General features: G+C 40.8%; 1 protein-coding gene across 1 annotated transcript in view; it reads left to right on the top strand.

Annotated features, from left to right (window-relative positions):
- smg1 (SMG1 nonsense mediated mRNA decay associated PI3K related kinase) overlaps positions 1-20689 on the top strand; it is a 126185-nt gene that overhangs the window by 54212 nt on the left and 51284 nt on the right. The window contains exons 30-37 of the mRNA XM_078417527.1: positions 143-391; positions 970-1257; positions 1342-1486; positions 2008-2146; positions 7448-7669; positions 9428-9608; positions 16411-16572; positions 17594-17811. Coding sequence (XP_078273653.1) covers positions 143-391; positions 970-1257; positions 1342-1486; positions 2008-2146; positions 7448-7669; positions 9428-9608; positions 16411-16572; positions 17594-17811 — 1604 coding nt within the window. The remainder of the gene's footprint in view (positions 1-142; positions 392-969; positions 1258-1341; positions 1487-2007; positions 2147-7447; positions 7670-9427; positions 9609-16410; positions 16573-17593; positions 17812-20689) is intronic.

The raw sequence follows: 20689 nt of genomic DNA, 5'->3' as shown, positions 1-20689 counted from the left end.
ACTGTTTTTATTAAAGTTAAATATTAAACCAAATGTTTTTTGGAATGTTTAAACGTCTGTTTGAAAAATGTCATACGTTATAAATGTTTTAAAATGTATTCACATCTGAAAATGTAAAAATGCATTAAAATCGTTTGTCCAGGTTCCAGTACTTCAGTTAATGGGCATCTCATGGAACTCAGGCTCACAGCAGTTAAATTTGCTCGTCAGCAGGGGAATGTCCTTTTAGCCACAAGACTGCTTGAGCAGTGCAGTAAGACTTCATTGAGTGATGTTAACACAACACGAGATTTGGTGCATCTATTCAAACAGATGTCATTTCACGGCACTGTTAATGAAAAGTGGGGACCAGAACTTGATATCGAGAAATCAAAGCTGTTATACACTGCAGGTAACTGAAGAAAATATTTTAATATAAAATATTCCCATTATACATTTTTTGTAATTATCTCTGGCTATTTTATGTTGTCAAAGAAAGGGCATCTAATCTGCTTCAAGTCATATTTTGCTGCAGCATAGTCCAAGTGAATTATTTTCATTCTGTCATTCCATTTACGGGCATGAAAATGACCTGAACTTTTGTTATCAAGCAATGTGCATGCACAAAGGCATGGTGGTACCATCTCCCGTTGCCAGTCTTTATTTTGACTGGCTTTTGGAACTCTTTGCAGCACCTAGGTTAATAAACATCTATCTTCCGCTGCCTCTAAACTCCATGATGAGGTGGAATAATGCCTTGTGCAGTAGTACTTTATGCAGAGAAATGCTTGACTTTCTGTACTCTGGGCCGGTGGCACCTGTAATTATGGACAGGAATTAATATTATTTAAGTTCTAGGCTTTCCTGTCTGTAAAATATGAGATTTTCAATTTAAGCCTGTTCTGAGCTTTAGTGAAGTGAATTATTTTGGAAGTACATTATACACTGTTGATAAACTAAATATTTGAAACATTTGATCAATGTCAATAGGTCATTCCACACATGCCATGGAAATGCTGAGTTCTTGTGCTATAGCATATTGTAAATCTGCCAAATCAGAATCTGCAGTTGCAAAATCGATACTCACATTGACCAAGTGGATTCAGGCGGAATGGAAAGAAATGTCTACTCAGTTGAAACAAGTCTTCAGAGCTCAGCAGCAAAAATCGATTATTGGCCTACCAACCCTGGCAAAAAACATACATACTTTGGCTGAGCTGACCCCTCCTGGTTTAATAGAGGAAGCAGATTGTCCCAAAATGGTGGCTGAATCAACAGGTGGGAATGCTGACATTAATTTCACACCAGAAAGCAAGAGATTTGCACATTCTTAAAACTAACATTACCTTTGTTTATTTTCAGTGAATATAGGGGTTGGAGAACCGGACTTTATTTTAGGGCAGCTGTATCATCTATCAGCAATTCAAGCACCTGAGATAGCCAAGTCTTGGGCAGCTTTGGCTAGTTGGGCATACAGATGGGGCAGAAAGGTGGTCGATAATGCTAGGTAAGTGTGTGAGTGATTGTATCAAATTATCTCGGCTCGCAATTACATGCAAATGGATTCGGACTAATTGGGCTACAGCAGAGAGTTATATTAAGTTCCTTATTTCATACAATTATGTTACTAATTGATTATTCTGCAGAAGGAGAATTTTGTTTCTGAAATTTTGGCTGAGGAGTTAAAGTAGTGAAGGCTGGGGGATGTTGAAGGAAGTGTAATTATAGCCACAGACTTGCACAGCTTTAATTCCATGCATATGCCTAAATAAGGATGGTTTCCCTTCATGAACATATAGTTTTGAAGGTGCATAATTGATTTACCCGGAATGGGGGCATGTTTGTTATTTACACTGGACAAAATAAATTGGTGGTTATTCCTAGGCAGATAATTATGATAATTAACAAGGGAACCTTGTTATACTCCATAAATTTACATTGACCCACTTATTTGTGGTCAAGAACGAACGTTACCTTCTATATGGATTCTACAATTTGTGATCAGTTTTTGGTTGTACTTTGAAACAGTCAGGGTGAAGGTGTTCCACTCCTGACCAGAGAGAAAGCAGAAGTTCAAAATCTACTTCCAGAAAAGACATGTGAAGAAGATAGAGAAACAATTTATGGAATTTTGGGACAGGCATTGTGTCGACCAACTGGAATTCAGGTGAATATTGGAAAAGTGTGCTCTTTTATTTTTGTCATTTCACGTGTGCCTCAAATGTCTTTCATTAAGATTGAATCCAAGCTATGTATCTGAAAAATGAATATAAATGGTTGTATTATTAAATTTGTATACTCAAAATTTAGTTTAGAAAGACAACATTAACAGGCCCTTTGAACCACAGAGTCCATGCCGACTACTAGTTCTGTTATCCTCCTTTTGCACTCCTTACAAACTAGGGGCAATTTACAGATGCCAATTAACCTACAAACCTACACATCTTTGGCATCAAAGTCTGTTGCCTGCCTGGTGTCTGAATTGAAGACATCTTGTCTGACCTGCAGAGGAGTTTGGAGTGGGAGGGGAGAGATCCAGTCATCATGGTCCATGTGGTTACCAATGATGCAGGTAGAACAAGAAAAGAGGTTCTGCGAAGGGAAGTTGAATAGGTAGGGACTAAATTGAAAAGCAGAACCAAAAAGGCATTGATTTCTGGATTGCCACTGGAGCCACATGCAAATTGACATAGGGTTGAGAAGATTAAAGAGTTGATTGCGTGGCTCAAAGATTGGTGTGGAAGAAGTGGATTTGAATTTATGGGACATTGGCACTAATATTAGGGAAGGAGGAACTGAAGGGACGGTCTCCAGTTGAACCCGGCTTGGACCAGGGCCCTGGCAAACATATCCAAGGCCATAGATAGGGCCTTAAACTAAATAGTGAGGGGGGGATCAACAAATTGGAAATGTAAGGATGAAGTTAAAGGGGAGGAGAGTGCAGGAGAGGTTACTGAAGTCTCCAGAGGTAATAGGACAGAAAGTTTAAGAAGGGATAAGAGACTGGTCCGGTTAAAATCGGGACTGCTGTGAGAAGAGGGGTGGTGAATACCGAACTGAAGGTGTTATAGTTGAATGCATGTAATATACGGAACAAGGTTTGGGAATTCATAGCGCAGTTAGAAATTGGTAGGTGCGACGTTGTGGGCATTACGGAGACGTGGCTGAAAGGATCTGAGCTGGGAGCTGAGTTCAAGGTTACACGTCCTGTCGAAAAGGCTGAGGAGGTGGGGTAACTCTTCTGGTAAGGAATGAAATTCAGTGCTTAGCAAGGGGTGACATAGGATCAGAAGATGTAGAATCCTTGTGGGTAGAACTGAGAATGTGCCAGGGTAGACAGGTTACACCAGGAGATACAATTGGCATGTAGGAAAGGCAATGTTACGTTGGTCATCGGGGATTTCAAAATGCAGGTAGACAGCAAAAATCAGATTGGTACTTGATGCCAAGAGAGGGAATTTGTAGAGTGCTCCCAAGATGGTTTCTTAGAGCAGCTTGTAGTTGAGCCTACCAGGGAAAAGGTAATTCTGGATTTGGTATTATGTAATGAACTGGATTTGATTAGGGAGCTTAAGGTAAGAAACATCTTGGAGGTAGTGACCACAATATGATAAAATTCAACCAGTAATTTGAGAGGGAAAAAATGAAATCGGATATGTCCGTATTCCTGTTGAGCAAAGGTGACTACAGAAACATGAGGGAGGAGCTGGCTAAAGTTGATTGGAAAGGGACCCCAGCATGAATGAGGGTGGGACAGCAATGGCAGGAATTACTGGGAGCAATTCGAGGACGCAGGATCTTTTCATTCCAAGAGGAAGAAAGATTCTAACGGGTGAATGAGGCAACTGGCTGACAAGGGAAGTCAAAGGCAGTATAAAACTAAAAGAGAAGTCATATAACATTACAAAGATAAGTGGGAAGCTTTAAAAAAAACCAGAAGGTAACTAAAAGCGGGGAGAAAAGATGAAAGTAAGCTAGCCAATAACATAAGGATAGCAAAAGTTTCTCCAGATTTAAAAAAGTAAGAAAGAGGCGAGAGTGGACGTTGGACTGTTGGAAAATGATGCTGGAGAAGTGATAATGGGGAACAAAGAAATGGCAGATGAATTGGAAAAAGTTTTTTGCATCAGTCTTCACAGTGGAAGACACCAGCAATGTGCCGGCAATTCAAGAGAGTCAGGGGTTGGAAGTTTGTGGAGTGGTTATCACTGAGGAGAAGGTGCTTGGGAAGTTGAAATGTCTGAAGGTGGATAGGTGTCCTGGACCGGATGAAGTACAACCCAGGTTCTGAAAAGGATGGCTTTAGAGATTGTGGAGGCATTAGTTGTGGTCTTTCAAGAATCACTTCAGTGATTGGTAAGATTTAAGAGTCCATTATAAGGACACCAGTAAAGGTGTCAGAGGTTATGGGGAGAAGGGGTTAGGAAGGAGAGATAGATCAGCCATGATGGAATGGCGGAGTAGACTTGATGGGCCGAATGGCCAAATTCTACTCCTATCACCTATGACCTTAAAAGATGAGGTTTCTGGGTACTTAGAAGCTCACGATTAAATAGGCTAAAGTTTTGTGAAAGGGAGATCTTGCCTGATGATCTTGTTGGATTTTTTGAGGAAGTAAATAGCAGGAAAAACAAAATAGTGGATGTGGTTTACCTGGATTTACAGAAGGCCTTTAAGGTGCCGCACGTGAGGCTGCTAAAGATGAGAACCCACGGTATCAGAGAGAAGATACTAACTAGCATGGATAACAGGTTGGCTGGATGGCAGAAGGTAATGATTGAGAATAAAGTATTTTTTTTCTGTTCTGCTGTCAGAGACCAGCGGAGTTCCACAGGGGCCGCTACTCATCACTGTGTATATCAATGATGGATGAAGGGATTGAAGGCTTTGTGGCCAAATTTGCAGATGAGAGTGAGATAGGTGGAAGGGCAGGTAGTGGAGAGAAAGAAGGGACTCTGCAGAAGGACTTGGACAGGTTAGGTGAATGGGCAAAGAAGTGCCAGATGGAAGACAGCGCAGCAAAGTGTGGATCATGCATTTTGGTAGTAGAGATAAAGGCGTTGACTATTTTCTAAATGAGGAGAAAATTCAGAAATTGACGGTACAAATGGACTTGTAAGTGCTGGTGTTGAATTCCCAAAAAGTTAATTTGCAATCGGTAGTGAGGAAGGCAAATGTGTTGTTTGCATTTATTTTGAGGGCTACAAAACAAAAACATGTACAGTGCCCTCCATAATGTTTGGTACAAAGTCCCATCATTTATTTATTTGCCTCTGTACTCCACAATTTGAGATTTGTAATAGAAAAAATCACATGTGGTTAAGTGTACATTGTCAGATTTTATTAAAGGGTATTTTTATACATTTTTGTTTCACCATTAGGAAATGTATAAAAATACCCTTTAATAAAATCTGACAATGTACACTTTAACCACATGTGATTTTTTCTATTACAAATCTCAAATTGTAGAGTACAGAGGCAAATAAATAAATGATGGGACTTTGTACCAAACATTATGGAGGGCACTGTACATGTTTTTGTTTTGTAGCCCTCAAAATAAATGCAAACAACACATTTGCCTTCCTCACTACCGATTGCAAATTAACTTTTTGGGAATTCCAGATGCTACGGTCAGGCAAACGCCTCCGCTGTCACGCCGTGTTAATACATAGTCCCCCCATTTCAGGGCACCATTAAGTTTGGGACACAACCATGTCATGTAATGTCATGTAAATGAAAGTATTGACCATTTTTTAGTTTTGAAAAACTCCTTTGTTGCTTTAGCTACCAAAATGTATAAAAATGGCCTTTATTAAATTCCAGTGGAAGTTTATGAGAATGACTTTATCGAATAGTGAAAGGCCTGGATTGAGTGAATGTGGAGAGGATGTTTTTTCTACCAGTGGGAGAGTCTAGGACCAGAGGCCATAGCCTCAAAATAAAAGGACGTACCTAAAGTGGTCAGGATGGGGGAACACACATCTAGCTCCCTCACCCTGAACATAGGATCCCCCCAGGGTTGCGTCCTTAGCCCCCTACTGTACTCCCTGTACACACATGACTGTGGGGCCAGGTTCAGCTCAAACTCCATCATCAAGTTTGCTGATGACACTGTGGTGGTGGGCCGGATCTCCAATAAAGATGAGAAGGCCTACCGGGAGGAGGTGGCTGATCTGGCACTCTGGTGTCAGGACAATAGCCTCCTCTTGAATGTCACTAAAACGAAGGAGCTGATTATGGACTTTAGAAGGGCTAAACATCCAAGCACGTACACGCTACTGGAGATAAATGGGTCTACTGTGGATAGGGTGAGCAGTTTTAAATACTTGGGAGTCCGCATCACAGAGGATCTGACATGGGCAACGCACATTGCCGCACTGGTGGGTAAGGCAAAGCAGTGCCTTTACCACCTTCGACAGCTGAGGAAATTCAGAGTGTCTCTGAGGATCCTTCATTGCTTCTACTCTGGGGCTGTAGAGAGCATCCTGTCCGGCAACATTACAGTCTGGTTTGGGAACAGCTCTGCCCAGGACAGGATGGCCCTGCAGAGAGTAGTGCGTTCGGCAGAACGCACCATGGGAACTACACTCGCCCCCCTGCAGGACCTATACATCAGGAGGTGCAGATCCAGAGCGAGCAAGATTATGAGGGACCCCTGCCACCCCAGCAACGGACTATTCCAGATGCTACGGTCAGGCAAACGCCTCCGCTGTCACGCTGTGAAAACGGAGAGGATGAGACGGAGTTTCTTCCCACAGGCCATCAGGACTGTCAACTTTTATAACTCCAGAGACTAAATTTCTGTCTACACTATAGTAACTTATTAACTTTATTTATATGCTGTAACTGTAATTCTTTTTTGTGCACAATCCGCAGGCATTGCCACTTTCATTTCACTGCACATCGTGTATGTGTATGTGACAAATAAACTTGATTTGACTTGAAAAAGACAAGGAGAAATTTCTTTAGTCAGAGGGTGCTGAATCTGTGGAATTCATTGCCGCGGACAGCTGTGGTGGCCATCAATGGATATTTTAAAGGCGGAGATTGACAGATTCTTGATTAGTAAAGGTGCCAGTGGTTATGGGGAGAAGGCAGGAGAATGGTGTTGAGAGGGAAAGATAGATCAGCCATGATTGGATTGCGGAGTAGACTTGATGGGCCAAAGGGCCTGATTTTGCTCCTTAGACTAATGTGGGAGGAAACCAGAGCCCCTGGGGGAAAGACACTGGATCACAGAGAACGTGCAACTCCACACAGATAGTACTTAAAAGTCAGGATTGTACCCGGGTCTCGTGCTGTGAGTCAACAGCTCGGCCACACTGCAATGCTGTGTAAGATTAGTGTAATTGTGTAATCATTGTAAACTGTAAAATTTGTGTAAAATCTTGTGACTTTTGGTTATCTTTCTCTGCAAATTAACAGTCTATAGCTTTAAGTCTAATCTTTATTTAAAACCCTTACACAGGATGAAGATTTGGCCCTGCAAATGAATGATGATGAAGAGGATGACATGATGGAGGTTATCTGGAGGCAGCTAATAACTAACTGCCAGTGGCTTGGTGATCAGGATGAGACCGTGGTTGAAGGACTAATTGAAGTGTGGCGAAAAGTTGTAGACAGGATATTTAACCTTTATAAACTTTCTTGCAAAGCATACTTCACTTTCCTTAAACTGAATGCTGGTCAGGTTAGTAATCAAATTATTATTTTTTCATTTGAGAGTGGGGAATTGAATTAGGAAACAACAGTCATTAAATATCTATCGAGTTAATGTGCTTTTATTTAATCAGCTTAATACTGTAGATTTTGTCATTCATTTTCCTACAATGAAATTTCACTTAGCCGACTGCATGTGGTTGTATGATCACTCTATCATCTTAGATGTTAAGATAGTCTCTGATTTTGGAATCTGCAGCATGTGCTTTCCTGTAATGACCTTGATCATCTGCCAGCAAAAGTACCATCTCCAGGGAAAAATACACTAAAAATTACAGTCAGTGCCGAATTGATTATGTGCCCTCAATCCTACATATTTCTTGAAGTAACTTCTATTAATAGTTCTGTTAGTTTTCAAACTGTTGGTGATTGTGAAAAAGTAACCTGAAAATCACTGTGGATCACTGCTTTATAGTGTCTTTCTGAGAAAATGTCACAAAGCCAGACTTGAGATATAATTGCTTATAACCAATATACAAATCTGTGGCCAGGATAACATTTAAGAGAAGGACATTACATTTTTTGTAAGCCTATACAGATTGGGTCATATGTTTTGATTGCAGATTTTGGATTTGTAAAGCATTGCCTATGATAAAAATTAAGATCTGAAAATTTGTTATCAAGGTAAATAAAATGCTCACTAATCAAAGTTTTTTTTTTTAGGGCATCAGCATTCTTCATTCTCAGTTTTAATAACATTTCTCATCTTAGCAGCTTCTCAATTGTATTACCGAGTTGGACTGTAGTGAGATTTGTATCAATAAGAGAAAATGATATAAAAATTTCAAGTACATTGTGAAATTAGGAATTTATTTGACAACTGCTATAAAATCAGTTACTGTATTTATAACTAAAGGTTTAGTGTGAAATGTTCAGTGACTGGAGGGAGAATGTTGCTGGTAGAAGAGAGCATTACTGGTATAATTTAGGGCATGCGTCCCCAGTTTTGGTCGGAACAGGCATACACTTCAATAATTTTATTTCATCGAATATTCATTAACACAAATTCAACTAATAGAATATATATATTTTATCCAGTTGTGGATGAAAACCATGAAACATTACCATCACAAAATTTATCAGAGAATTTACATTCTGTAAGTCAGGTCTTCCATTACCTGAGGAGCCCATGCATTAGATTTTGTGGAGTAATGTAATTTGACCCTAGTAGTCATACCATGATACTCTTACCAGCTGAGATTAATCATGTTGAAATTGAACAATTAAAGTTTACCTTTTATAAAAACTATAATTTGTTTACATAATGTGTAGGAAGGAATTGCAGATGCTGATTTAAACTGAAGATAGTCACAAAATGCTGGATCCAGTAACTCAGCGGGACATGGTCTGACTAAAGGTTTAGTGTGAAGGTTTAGGACTCGGGTCGAGACCCATCTTCAGACCATGTCCCGCTGAGTTACTGGATCCAGCATTTTGTGTTTGTATCTTTGTTTATACCACCCATTCCTTCTCTCCAGAGATGCTGCCTGTCCCGCTGAGTTACTCCAGCATTTTGTGTTTGTATCTTTGTTTATATAACATTAATCTACCTTCCATTACATTCAGTTAAGTATTTAATTCACCTCTTGAGCTCCCCATAGTAAATACTTGCAATACATCACAAAAAAGGGGATTTACTAAGTTATAATCTGGTAAACCTATTTCTAGCCTTTGGTAAATGAGATTTATAACAAGCTGAATTTAATGCTTTTCATTATTATCTTCTCAGGTTCATGTGGATGGTGAAGATCTGAAGGCAATTCTTAATCATACACCCATGAAGCAAAGCAATGACGATGTAATTGTTATGGCTACTTTAAGACTTCTGAGATTATTAGTGAAGCATGCTGGTGAACTCAGGGAGGGCTTAGAGCATGGACTAGCCACCACTCCCACAGCTCCCTGGAGAGGTAAGTAATAGTTTATACTCCTGATACACACTTTACATTTGTGCCCTCTTTCAAAAATAGTCTGGAATTGGTCTGGCAATAACCAGCATGCTTTAAAAAACGTATGTCGTTTGGCCACTTGTACCAGTTATGCTATTAAGCGAGATCATGGTTGTTGATTTACCTCAGTCCTTTTTTCCACATTTGTTCATTCCTATTTAATCAAAAATCTTTCAGTCATGAATATACTTGGTAACTAAGTTCTATTTTCCCATTCTTCTAAATTCTTGAATATAAATGATATTCCTTGTAGAGTCTCACCAGGAATCTATACTATTGTAGTAAGATATCTTCACTCTTGCAATCAAATTTTCTTGAAGTAAAGACCAATGCAGTCTTTGCCTTCTGATTGTTTACTGGACCTGCATGTTAAATCTGATTTGTTTTCCAGTTTGCTCAGAATGCTCTACACACATTTTTCAATCTCGCCATTTAATACATGCTTTTATATTTCTGCTGAAGAGTGTGAATTGTTTTTCTTAACTTTTCCTAGCCTGCTTGTAAATGTCTGTAAACCCTTAAGCCCCTTTTGGCCCTCCTCGTAACTCTCCCTTGCTGCTTTGCAAGCTTGCAAATGCCTATCTTAATCCCATCATCTTAACATTTGAGAGCCCAGCACCAATCTCTACTGCAGTCAGTGGAAAGACAATACATGATTACAATCGAGCCATTCACAGTGAACAGATACAGGATTAGGGAATAACGTTTAGTTCAAGACAAAGCCAGTAAAGTCCGATCAAAGATAGTCTGAGAGTCACCTCTGGGAAGAGACTGTCCCTGAATCTGCAGGTGTGTGTTTTCACACTTCTGTACCGTTTGACTAATGGGAGAAGAGGGAGTGGCCACGGTGCGACTCATCCTTGATTATGCTGCTGGCCTTGCCAAGGCAGCGTGAGGTTTAAATGGAGACAATCGGAGGTTGGTTTGTGCGATGGTCTGGGCAGCATCCACCATTCGCTGCAATTTACGGTCTTGGATGGAGCCTTCCCCCAAACCAAGCTGTGAGCCATTCCGATAAAATGCTTTCTACGGCTAAGTTGGTGAGGGTTGTTGTTGATATGCTGAAATTCCTACGCCTTCTGGGGATGTAGAGGCGTTAGAGTGCTTTCTTGGCCGTTGGTTCAATATGTGTGGTCCAGGAGAAATTGCTGGTGATATTTGCTCCTAGGAATTTAAGGTTTTCAACCATCTCCACGTCGGCACCATCAATGCAAACTGGGGTACGAGTACCACCTCACTTAATGAAGTCGATCACTATCTCCTTTGTCCCTTTGAGGGAAAGGTTGTTGTCTCGACACCAGGACACGAGGTACAGCAGGCAGTGAAGAAAGCTCATGGCATGTTGGCCTTCATTGTGGGAAGATTTGAGTTTAGGAGCAAGGAGGTCCTACTGCAATTGTACAGGGCCCTGGTGAGACCACAACCAGAGTATTGTGTGCAATTTTGATCTCCTAATTTGAGGAAGGACATTATTGCTATTGAGGGAGTGCAGCATAGGTTCACCAGGTTAATTCCCGGGATGGCAGGACTGATATATAATGAATGAATGAATGGGTTGACTGGGCTTGTATTCACTGGAATTTAGAAGGCTGAGAGGGGATCTTTTACAAACATATAAAATTCTTAAAGGATTGGACAGGCTAGATGCAGGAAAAATGTTCCCGATGTTGGAGTCCAGAATCACAGTTTAAGAATAAGGGGTAGACCATTTAGGACTGAGATGAGGAAACATTTCTTCACCCAGAGAGTTGTGAATCTGTGGAATGCTCTGCCACAGAAGGCAGTGGAGGCCAATTCACTGGATGTTTTCAAGAGAGAGTTAGATATCGTTCTTAGGGCTAAAGGAATCAAGGGATATGGTGGAAAAAAAGCAGGAACAGGGTACTGATTTAGACGATCAGCCATGATCATATTGAATGGCGGTGCTGTGGAATTCTCTGCCTCAGAAGGCAGCGGAGGCCGATTCTCTGAATGCATTCAAGAGAGAGCTAGATACTCTTAAGGATAGCTGAGTCTGGGGGTACGGGGAGAAGGCAGGAACAGGGTTCTGATTGAGAATGATCAGCCATGATCACATTGAATGGCGGTGCTGGCTCGAAGGGCCGAATGGCCTACGCTTGCACCTATTTTTCTATGTTTATATGTTTCTCAATCGCCTTCCTGTACTCGGACTCATCAGTGAGGACTCCCCAGTTAGAACATTGGACTTTGTCTGAGGAACTGATGTGCTACAATGCTGAGCACTATATCACCTCATTCACTGCTTTGCTACTATCCTGCTTATCAAATATTTATCTAGCATATTGTAGACTTGTGGGCTAAAATTATGTTGCAGCCAAACTATGCAACTGTGCAATTTCTGAAGAAGGGTCCTGACCAGAAAAGTCACCTATTCCTTTTCTCCAGAGATGCTGTCTGACCCGCTGAGTTACTCCAGCTTTTTGTGTCTACTTTCAGTTTAAACCAGAGTCTGCAGTTCCTTCCAACACTCTGCAACCAAACTAATTATGTCCCAAAGTAACAAAGAAGGCTCAGGATCGGTTATAATTCCTGCCACTTTACAGAGTTTTATGAAGAAATGCAGATGACTCTAAATTTTGAGGGAGATAAATGTTCATGTGGAAAATGTCAGTAAAATAAATGGTATTAAATTGGCAAATGGAGTTTGATAAGTGTAAAATAGTATTTCATCAGTGAGGATAAGACGACTTCAGAGTCTTTGGAAAGCCAAGGACCTTAGGAGAGGCATGGATGGGGTAGACAGAACATTTTTTTCTGGGTGGAAATGTTCATCACCAGGGTGTGTAGATATAAGGTGAGAGGGAAAAAGTTTATAGAAATGTGCAGGGCAAGTTCTTTTTTTTTTTATACACACAGTGGTGGGGCTTGGAACGCATGACCTTGGAATGGTCGTGGAGGCAGTTACGATAGTGTCATTTAAGAGGCTTTTAGAAAGGTACATGGAAGTGTAGGCAATAAGAGGGATCTAAATAATGTACAGGTAGATGAGATCTGTTTAACTAGGCATCATGTTTGGCACATGATGCTGAGTTCCACAGGGCTCGGTGCTGGGGCCACTGCTCTTCATGTTGTATTTGAATGAAGAGGGGATTGAAGGCCTTGTGGCCAAGTTTGCGGATGATACGAAAATAGGTGGAGGGGCAGGTAGTATAGAGAAAGCAGGGACTCTGCAGAAGGACTTGGACAGGTTGGGAGAGTGGGCAGAGAAATGGCAGATTAAATATAGTGTAGCAAAGTGTGGAGTCATGCATTTTGGTAGTACGGATAAAGGCATAGATTATTTTCTAAATGGGGAGAGAATCCAGAAATCGGAGGTGCAAAGGGACTTGGGAGTGCTGGTGCAGGATTCCCAAAAAGTTAATCTGCAAGTCAAATCGGTAGTAAAGAAAGCAAATGCAAATGCATTTATTTTGAGAGGGCTTGTATACAAAAACAGGGATGTAATGCTGAGGCTCTAAGGCGCCAGTCAGGCCGCATTTGGAATATTGTCAGTGATTTTGGGCATCTTATCCGAGAAGGATGCGCTGACTCTTGAGAGAGTCCAGAGGAGGTTTACAAGAATGAACCCTGGAATGAGTAGTTTAAGAGATTATGAGCATTTGATGGCACTGGGCCTGTACTCACTGGAGTTTAGAAGAATGAAGGGGAACCTCATTGAAACGTACAGAATAGTGAAAAGTTTTGATGGAGAGGATGATTCCACTATTGGGAGAGTCTAAGACTAGAGGACACAGCCTCAGAATTAAAGGGTGTTCTTTTAGGAAGGATTTGGAGAGGATTTTGTTTAGCCAGAGGGTGGTGAATCTGGATTTTGGAGGCTATGGAGGCAAAGTCAGTGGATATATTTCAGGCAGATATAGATTATTGATTAGTACTGGTGTCAGAGGTTATGGGGAGAAGGCAGGAGAATGGGAGAGAGGGGAGAGAAAGATCAGGCATGATTGAATGGCGGAGTAGACTTGATGGGCCGAATGGCCTAATTCGGCTCCAATCTCATGGTTTTGGTGGTTATTGTGCTATATTATATGACCAAGGTGTGGCGGCTCCCAAGGGTCGGGCCATACCACTACCGACCCCTCGGCACGGGAATGGACCGGTCCAGGGGGGCAGCCCTTTGCTACGGATATAAAGGACGAGGTTTTGGGCGCAAAGTTATTCCAGCAGACTTGACCGGTTTGACAACTGTAATAAAATCAAACCTTCCGAAATACCCGGCTCCTCGCCTTTATTTCGGGCCTTTTTCGACGCGCCACATTGGTGACCCCGACGCGCCACAAAGGGTATTTAAATCACTGAATATAGTAACACAGAAAGTTTGTTTTTCAACAAACTACATTTCTGAAAAGATCGTGTAAAACCAGGGTGAACACGCATGTTGAGTTTGTGATCTTCTGTCACCGGAACTACAAAGAAGATGTTATTATATTTCAACAGTAGATTTGTAGAGTTTCATTTATGGGAAGAATTAAACTAAGATCTATAAATATAAAATTAAAGCCAACATATCCAATAAGACAAGGAATAGAAATCTATTTGCTCAAGTGTGGTTAGAATGTGAAACTTGCTACCATGAGAAGTATAAACCAAAGAGAACCAAATGTGAAACAACAAATAGCAAAATATGGTAGGTCACATGTGATGAGCGTATGCTTGCCCGGATACATGCATTATGCACTGGAAGGGCTAAGCGCACCTCATTTTTGTTGAATTAATGTATTTTGTCTCTAAGAATAAAGTGCAGGGTGAGGTTATAGACCTGTACAAAATTATTGCATTTCCGTGGACTTAAATAAAAACAATTTATATTTGTCAACTGGTCTCTATTAAATGTTGGAAAAGTGTTTGATCATCTTTAATCCCATTTGTTTTGGCTAATAGTTCTTAACAAGCTAATCAAAAATGACAAGGGGACAAATGTTAACACACATTATGGTTCATAGTGTTCCAATCACAATGCAGTAAATAGCATTTCTGATTTAATAGTAACCAAGAGCAGTGTGTTTAACAAACTAAAGGGGTTTCATCAAACAAAAGTATTGAACTAGGAGCATATTCTCTGTGTTTGGAAACACTGATTGGGGAAGTATTATGCTCAACCCATATAATTTATGTTCATTAGCAGTTTTGCAGTGAAGCTATATCTGTCTAGGTTTATTTTTCAATAGTCGAATCTGGTAGACTTTACAGACAACTTGCAGGGGAAAGTTCACAAGGAACTGCAGCCCACTGAATTGCTGCTCAGTATTGACTCATTCCCTTGTAAAAAAAGTCTGTGGACTCGAAACCACAACGTAATTAAAACATGAACAAATCAATGTGTTCAGTAAATATATGTTCCTTTATCATCTGATGCTATTGATTGATTTCATCAGTAACCAAAATCTGAAAATATTTAACTTGATCAAATGTGTATTCTTCCCCCGCTTTTGTGCACTGAATTCCAGATGTCTGAATATCTTACTCATGTCAAACACGTTAGCTGTGTTTTTCTGCCTTCTGCCCACAGGAACAATTTACCTTCACTCTTTCTTTACCCTTCATGATTTTGAATATATGTATCAAATTATTGTTGTATATGAATGAGAACAGTCCCTTACCCTGCAATCTTATTCTTATGTAGGGCTTAAATTCAAACAATGCTTAAACTTTCTATACATAAATAAAAGGGCCACTAAACTTTTTTTGACAGCGTAAAATGTTTTAAGTTATACTGGCAGTGATTTAGAATCTGTAGACAAATGCTCCAAACACATCCGAAAGCAGTTGATGCATACAAAGGACCGATAGAAAAAGGGTAAGTTCTTTCAAGCAGCGTTTATAGTGCTTAGAAAAGTTAAAAGGCGGGATCTCGTAGGTAGTAATCTAGGGGTTCCTGCCAATGTCTCATATTTCTGTGGAAAATGTTCTGTAATTTAGTTCTGCTTGCTTAAAAAAGGACACTTACCATGGAGGGATACAACAAATTTATTGGACTAATTCCAAGAATGGCAGACTTGCCAAATGGGATGGGGTTGAGTAAATTGAGGTTGTGTTCTCTTGTCTTTGAAGAATGATAGATCTTGGTCAGAATAATGGAAAGGGCTTGATGCAGGGAAGATGTTTCCCCTGGCGGAAGTATTTACAATCAAGCAGTAGAGTTTGAGAATTAAGGGGTACGGTGGTAAAGACTGAGGTGAGAGCTATCTTCACTCAGGATCATGAACCTTTTGAATTCTGAACCAAGTAGCTATGGAGGTTCAGTCAGTGTTCATTCAAAGCACTTATCCATAGGTTTCTGGGTGCTAAAAAAATTAAGGATTACAAGATAGTGCTGAAAATGATTTTGAGGTAGAAGATTAGTCATGATCTTAATGCAAAGCAGTCTTGTATAGCCAGATGGCCACTACCTTTGCATGCTTGTATAGCCAGATGGCCACTACCTTTGTATTGCGTGGCACTAAAACAATCAACTTCTTGTGACAAGAAATCACTTGTAGAGTGTAGGTTTTCTGGAAGAAGGGTCTCAACCCAAAAATTCACCCATTCGTTCCCTCCAGAGTTGCTGCCTGTCCCGCAGAATTACTCCAGCATTTTGTGTCTGGTTTTCTTGGATGCAGGATGTAGTCATTGGTTTCTATACAATCATGTGCTAGATAAATAAATATCTAAAATTGATGTGTTTTGAGTTTGCAATAAGCCTATCTGTCATAACCCTGAATACTCATTTGAAAAAGGTATTCATTTTTTTCTTTGTTTATATCAGGTATTATTCCACAGCTATTCTCACGTTTAAATCACCCCGAAGTGTATGTACGTCAGAGCATCTGTAATCTGTTGTGTCGTGTGGCTCAAGATTCTCCTCATCTTATTCTATATCCTGCAATTGTTGGCTCGATATCACTCAGTGGTGAAACACAGTCCTCGGGTAATTAGCATTTCTGTCTGTGGCTTAATCTGCATTGACAATGCTAGTGATAAAAGTAAGGTTGTTGATGAGTATGATTAAAAGCATATTACATTAGTTATTCCAATTGGGTAAACTTTTCATTCTTCATATTGATTCTTGATGAAATGGATGTCTCGACCAAAAATACATGCCTATCTAGTATATCAGAACAGTATCTGACGTTTATCACAAGAAATCAGCATGTCTCTGCTAGAATAATTTCAGAAATAATATCTGAAGAAGTGTCTCGACCCGAAACGTCACCCATTCCATCTCTCCAGAGATGCTGCCTGTCCTGCTGAGCTACTCCAACTTTTTGTGTCTAATCTTAGGTTTAAACCAGCACCTGCAGTTCCTTATACATAAATTATTTGAATCAAGTTTGCATTTCTTCTTTTCAGGCTCTTGGGGCATTCCCATTAGCCCCATTTCCCCCACACTAATTCTTTAATGTTTTCACATATGCGTGTGCATCAGCCTCCACTGCCCCCTCTGTGATTCTCTTGACAGCCACAGTCAGGGTAATTTTAAAAGCCAATTATGCTTTCAGTCAGCACATTTTGGGGACATGGAAGAAACCAGGCTGTATGCGATCACAGAGGGAATATCCTCATTGTACAATATTGAGCCAGGGTCACTGGAGATGAGGCAGCTGCACCTGAATGTACCATTCAGGCTGGTGAATCTGGAATTCTTTGCCACAGAAGGCTGTGGAGGCCAAGTCAGTGGATATTTTTAAGGTAGAGATAGATAAATTCTTGATTAGTACAGGTGTCAGGGGTTATGGAGAGAAGGCAGGAGAATGGGATTAGGAGGGAGAGATAGATCAGCCATGATTGAATGGTGGAGTAGACTTGAACGGCCGAATGGCCTAATTCTAAGATCTATATGATCTTATAAAGCACTCCTTCAATGAATAGCCTAGGTTGTTCCTTACACTAGTTCAATATCAGTACTGCAAATATGTCTTATGTAAATAAATATTGTGTTACCTTTTCAGGAGCAAAATTGTCATCTGCAATCCCTACCTTACTGAGTAATATCCAGGCTGAAGCTCTGTCTGGAGGTGAATGTGAAGAAAATAGTCCTCCTGGTTCACAGGATAGCATTAAAGATGAACAGAAATGTTGCTTTAATGAGGATCAAGCTATGATGCAGGACTGCTATAGTACAATAGTGGACAAATTATCATCAGCAAATCCTACCATGGTTTTACAGGTACTTCGAACTTTGTCTTCAAATAGCAGGTGGAATTATTTTGTTCAGTTGAAATGTTTTATAATAAAGACCACTTAACTTTTTGGGTCCACAGCTCTGCTCTCAATGGGACAATCCGTTGTTCCTGTTCACCATCTCATTGTCCTATTACTTGATCATTTTTATTCCTGGTTTCTTTTGCCACTTAACTGAAACATGGGCATTAGAGGAAGCTCCAGCAGTTAGAGGGAGCGCATATGAATTCTACCCCTATAGTCATGATTTGAATGGAATCAGGTCCCTAGAGGTGCGCGGAAGTAGCATTAATAGCTGTGCCACTATTGTTGTTTTCTTATAAACCCCCAAAATAGGATGAGTTGCGACCAATCTTGGTATATTAACACACACGAGAAAACTGAATGCTCCCATTTTACCATTTTTAATTAATTAAACTAGGAAACAAAGATATTTGATATCCAGGCATTAGTTAGAAAAATGTATGATTTCTATGTCTGAAAACATTTCATAATGTTTAATCTCAAAATTTCACCTGATTGAAATTGGAACAGTCAGTTCAGTTCATTGAAAAATCTTAACCTCTTACTTTCATTTTTGAAGTTTGAAATACAGAAACTTTTTAATCTGGTGGGTTAGTTTAGAGTAGCCACAGGGTGGCTGTACTGTCAGCACCTGGCTGCCAATTTTATATTTATTTTGTTCTTCTGTTTTCAAATGTATTTATACATAAGTTTTAAAGCATTGAGTACAGATGAAAGTACAGTATAGCTTTTAATTTAAAAGATTGCATTTCACAAAAGGTCGGGTTGTATCACAGCTTGTTTTGGGAAGTTATAGCCCAGTCCTTCACACAGACCAGACTTCCTACTGTTGACTCCATCTATACTTCATGCTGCCCCAAAAACACAACCTTATATAATCAAAGACTTGTCCCATCCCGGTCATTCTTTCACTCTTCTGGCAGAAGGTACAGAAGTTTGAAAGCGCCCACCACCGGACTGGAACAGCTTCTTGCCGTCTGTTATCAGGCTTCTGGTCTTTCCATAAGCTATGGGTACTGTCCAAATGGACAGGTACTGTCCAATTTGTTGCTACCCACTTTGGACTTCTCTGGAGCTGATGCTGAGAACTATATTCTTTGCCCTCTGTCTTCCCCTTTGCTCTATTGGACTTGAGTATGACCATATTGTATTTTATGTATGATATATCAAACACATCACAAAGACAGCCTTCTTCCACCTCAAAAACATTGCCCGTCTCCGTCCATCCCTCTCCTCCACAGCTGCAGAAACCCTCATCCACGCCTTCATCACCTCCCGTCTGGACTACTGCAACAGCCTCCTCTATGGCGCACCCTCAAAAATCATCAATAAACTTCAATACATTCAAAACTCCGCTGCCCGTCTACTCACACACACCTCGATCCGTGACCATATCACCCCCGTCCTTTATAAACTCCACTGGCTCCCCATCCCCCAGAGAATCCAATACAAAATCCTCCTCATAACCTACAAAGCCCTCCATAACCTGGCCCCATCCTACCTGACCGACCTCCTCCACAGGCACACTCCCACCTGCACCCTCTGCTCTGCCGCTGCCAATCTATCCCCCCACATCCGGACTAAACTCAGATCCTGGGGGGACAGGGCTTTCTCCATCGCTGCTCCCACCCTATGGAACTCACTACCCCAAACCGTTAGAGACTCCCCCACACTCACCACATTCAAAACATCGCTGAAGTCTCACCTGTTCAGTACTGCCTTCAACCACTGAAGGTCACCTCACCTTCTGTCTCCTTTCTCTGTTCATTTATTTATTTACTTATTTATCTATTTATTCATTTCCCTATGTTCTCAAAATCTCTGTAAAGCGTCTTTGAGTATATGAAAAGCGCTATATAAATAAAATGCATTATTATTATTATTATATATATTTGATCTATTTGAATAGAATGCAAAACAGGTTTTCGTTTTACCTCCTTACACGTGACAATAAATCTAAACGATAAAAGTATTTCTTGGGCTTTTTTCGGTTTAAAGCTCTATTTTACTTTATATGAGAGCATTAAATATAATAATAATAATAATGCATTACATTTATATAGCGGTTTTCATATACTCAAAGACGCTTTACAGGGATTTAGAGAACATAGGGAAGTGAATAAATAGATAAATAAGTAAACGAACAGAGAAAGGAGACAGAAGGTGAGGTGACCTTCAGTGGTTGAAGGCAGTACTGAACAGGTGAGACTTCAGTGATGTTTTGAATGTGGTGAGTGTGGAGGAGTCTCTGACGGTTTGGGGTAGTGAGTTCCATAGGGTGGGAGCAGCGATGGAGAAAGCCCTGTCCCCCCAGGATCTGAGTTTGGTCCGGATGTGGGGGGATAGGAGATTGGCAGCAGCAGAGCGGAGGGTGCAGGTGGGAGTGTGCCTGTGGAGGAGGTCGGTCAGGTAGGATGGGGCCAGGTTGTGGAGGGCTTTGTAGGTCATGAGGAGGATTTTGTACTGGATTCTCTGGGGGATGGGGAGCCAGTGGAGTTTGTAAAGGACGGGGGTGATATGGTCACGGATCGGGGTGTGGGTGAGTAGACGGGCAGCGGAGTTTTGAATGTATTGAAGTTTACTGATGATTTTTGAGGGTGAGCCATAGATGAGGCTGTTGCAGTAGTCCAGACGGGAGGTGATGAAGGCGTGGATGAGGGTTTCTGCAGCTGTGGAGGAGAGGCATGGACGGAGACGGGCAATGTTTTTGAGGTGGAAGACAACTGGGAAGCCTAGGAGTTGGGCATACGTTTAGGTAGTGGGTTCCAGGGTTAATTTCTGTGGTCTGGATTTTTCTGTTGTCACTGCTTTCTCCCAAAGCGCTGGACTAAAGATCTGTA

This window comes from Rhinoraja longicauda, chromosome 21 (assembly GCF_053455715.1).
Source record: "Rhinoraja longicauda isolate Sanriku21f chromosome 21, sRhiLon1.1, whole genome shotgun sequence".
NCBI classification, from domain to species: Eukaryota; Metazoa; Chordata; class Chondrichthyes; order Rajiformes; family Arhynchobatidae; genus Rhinoraja; species Rhinoraja longicauda.
Note: the sequence above shows the minus strand (reverse complement) of the source record. Positions and strands in the feature narration are given on the sequence as shown.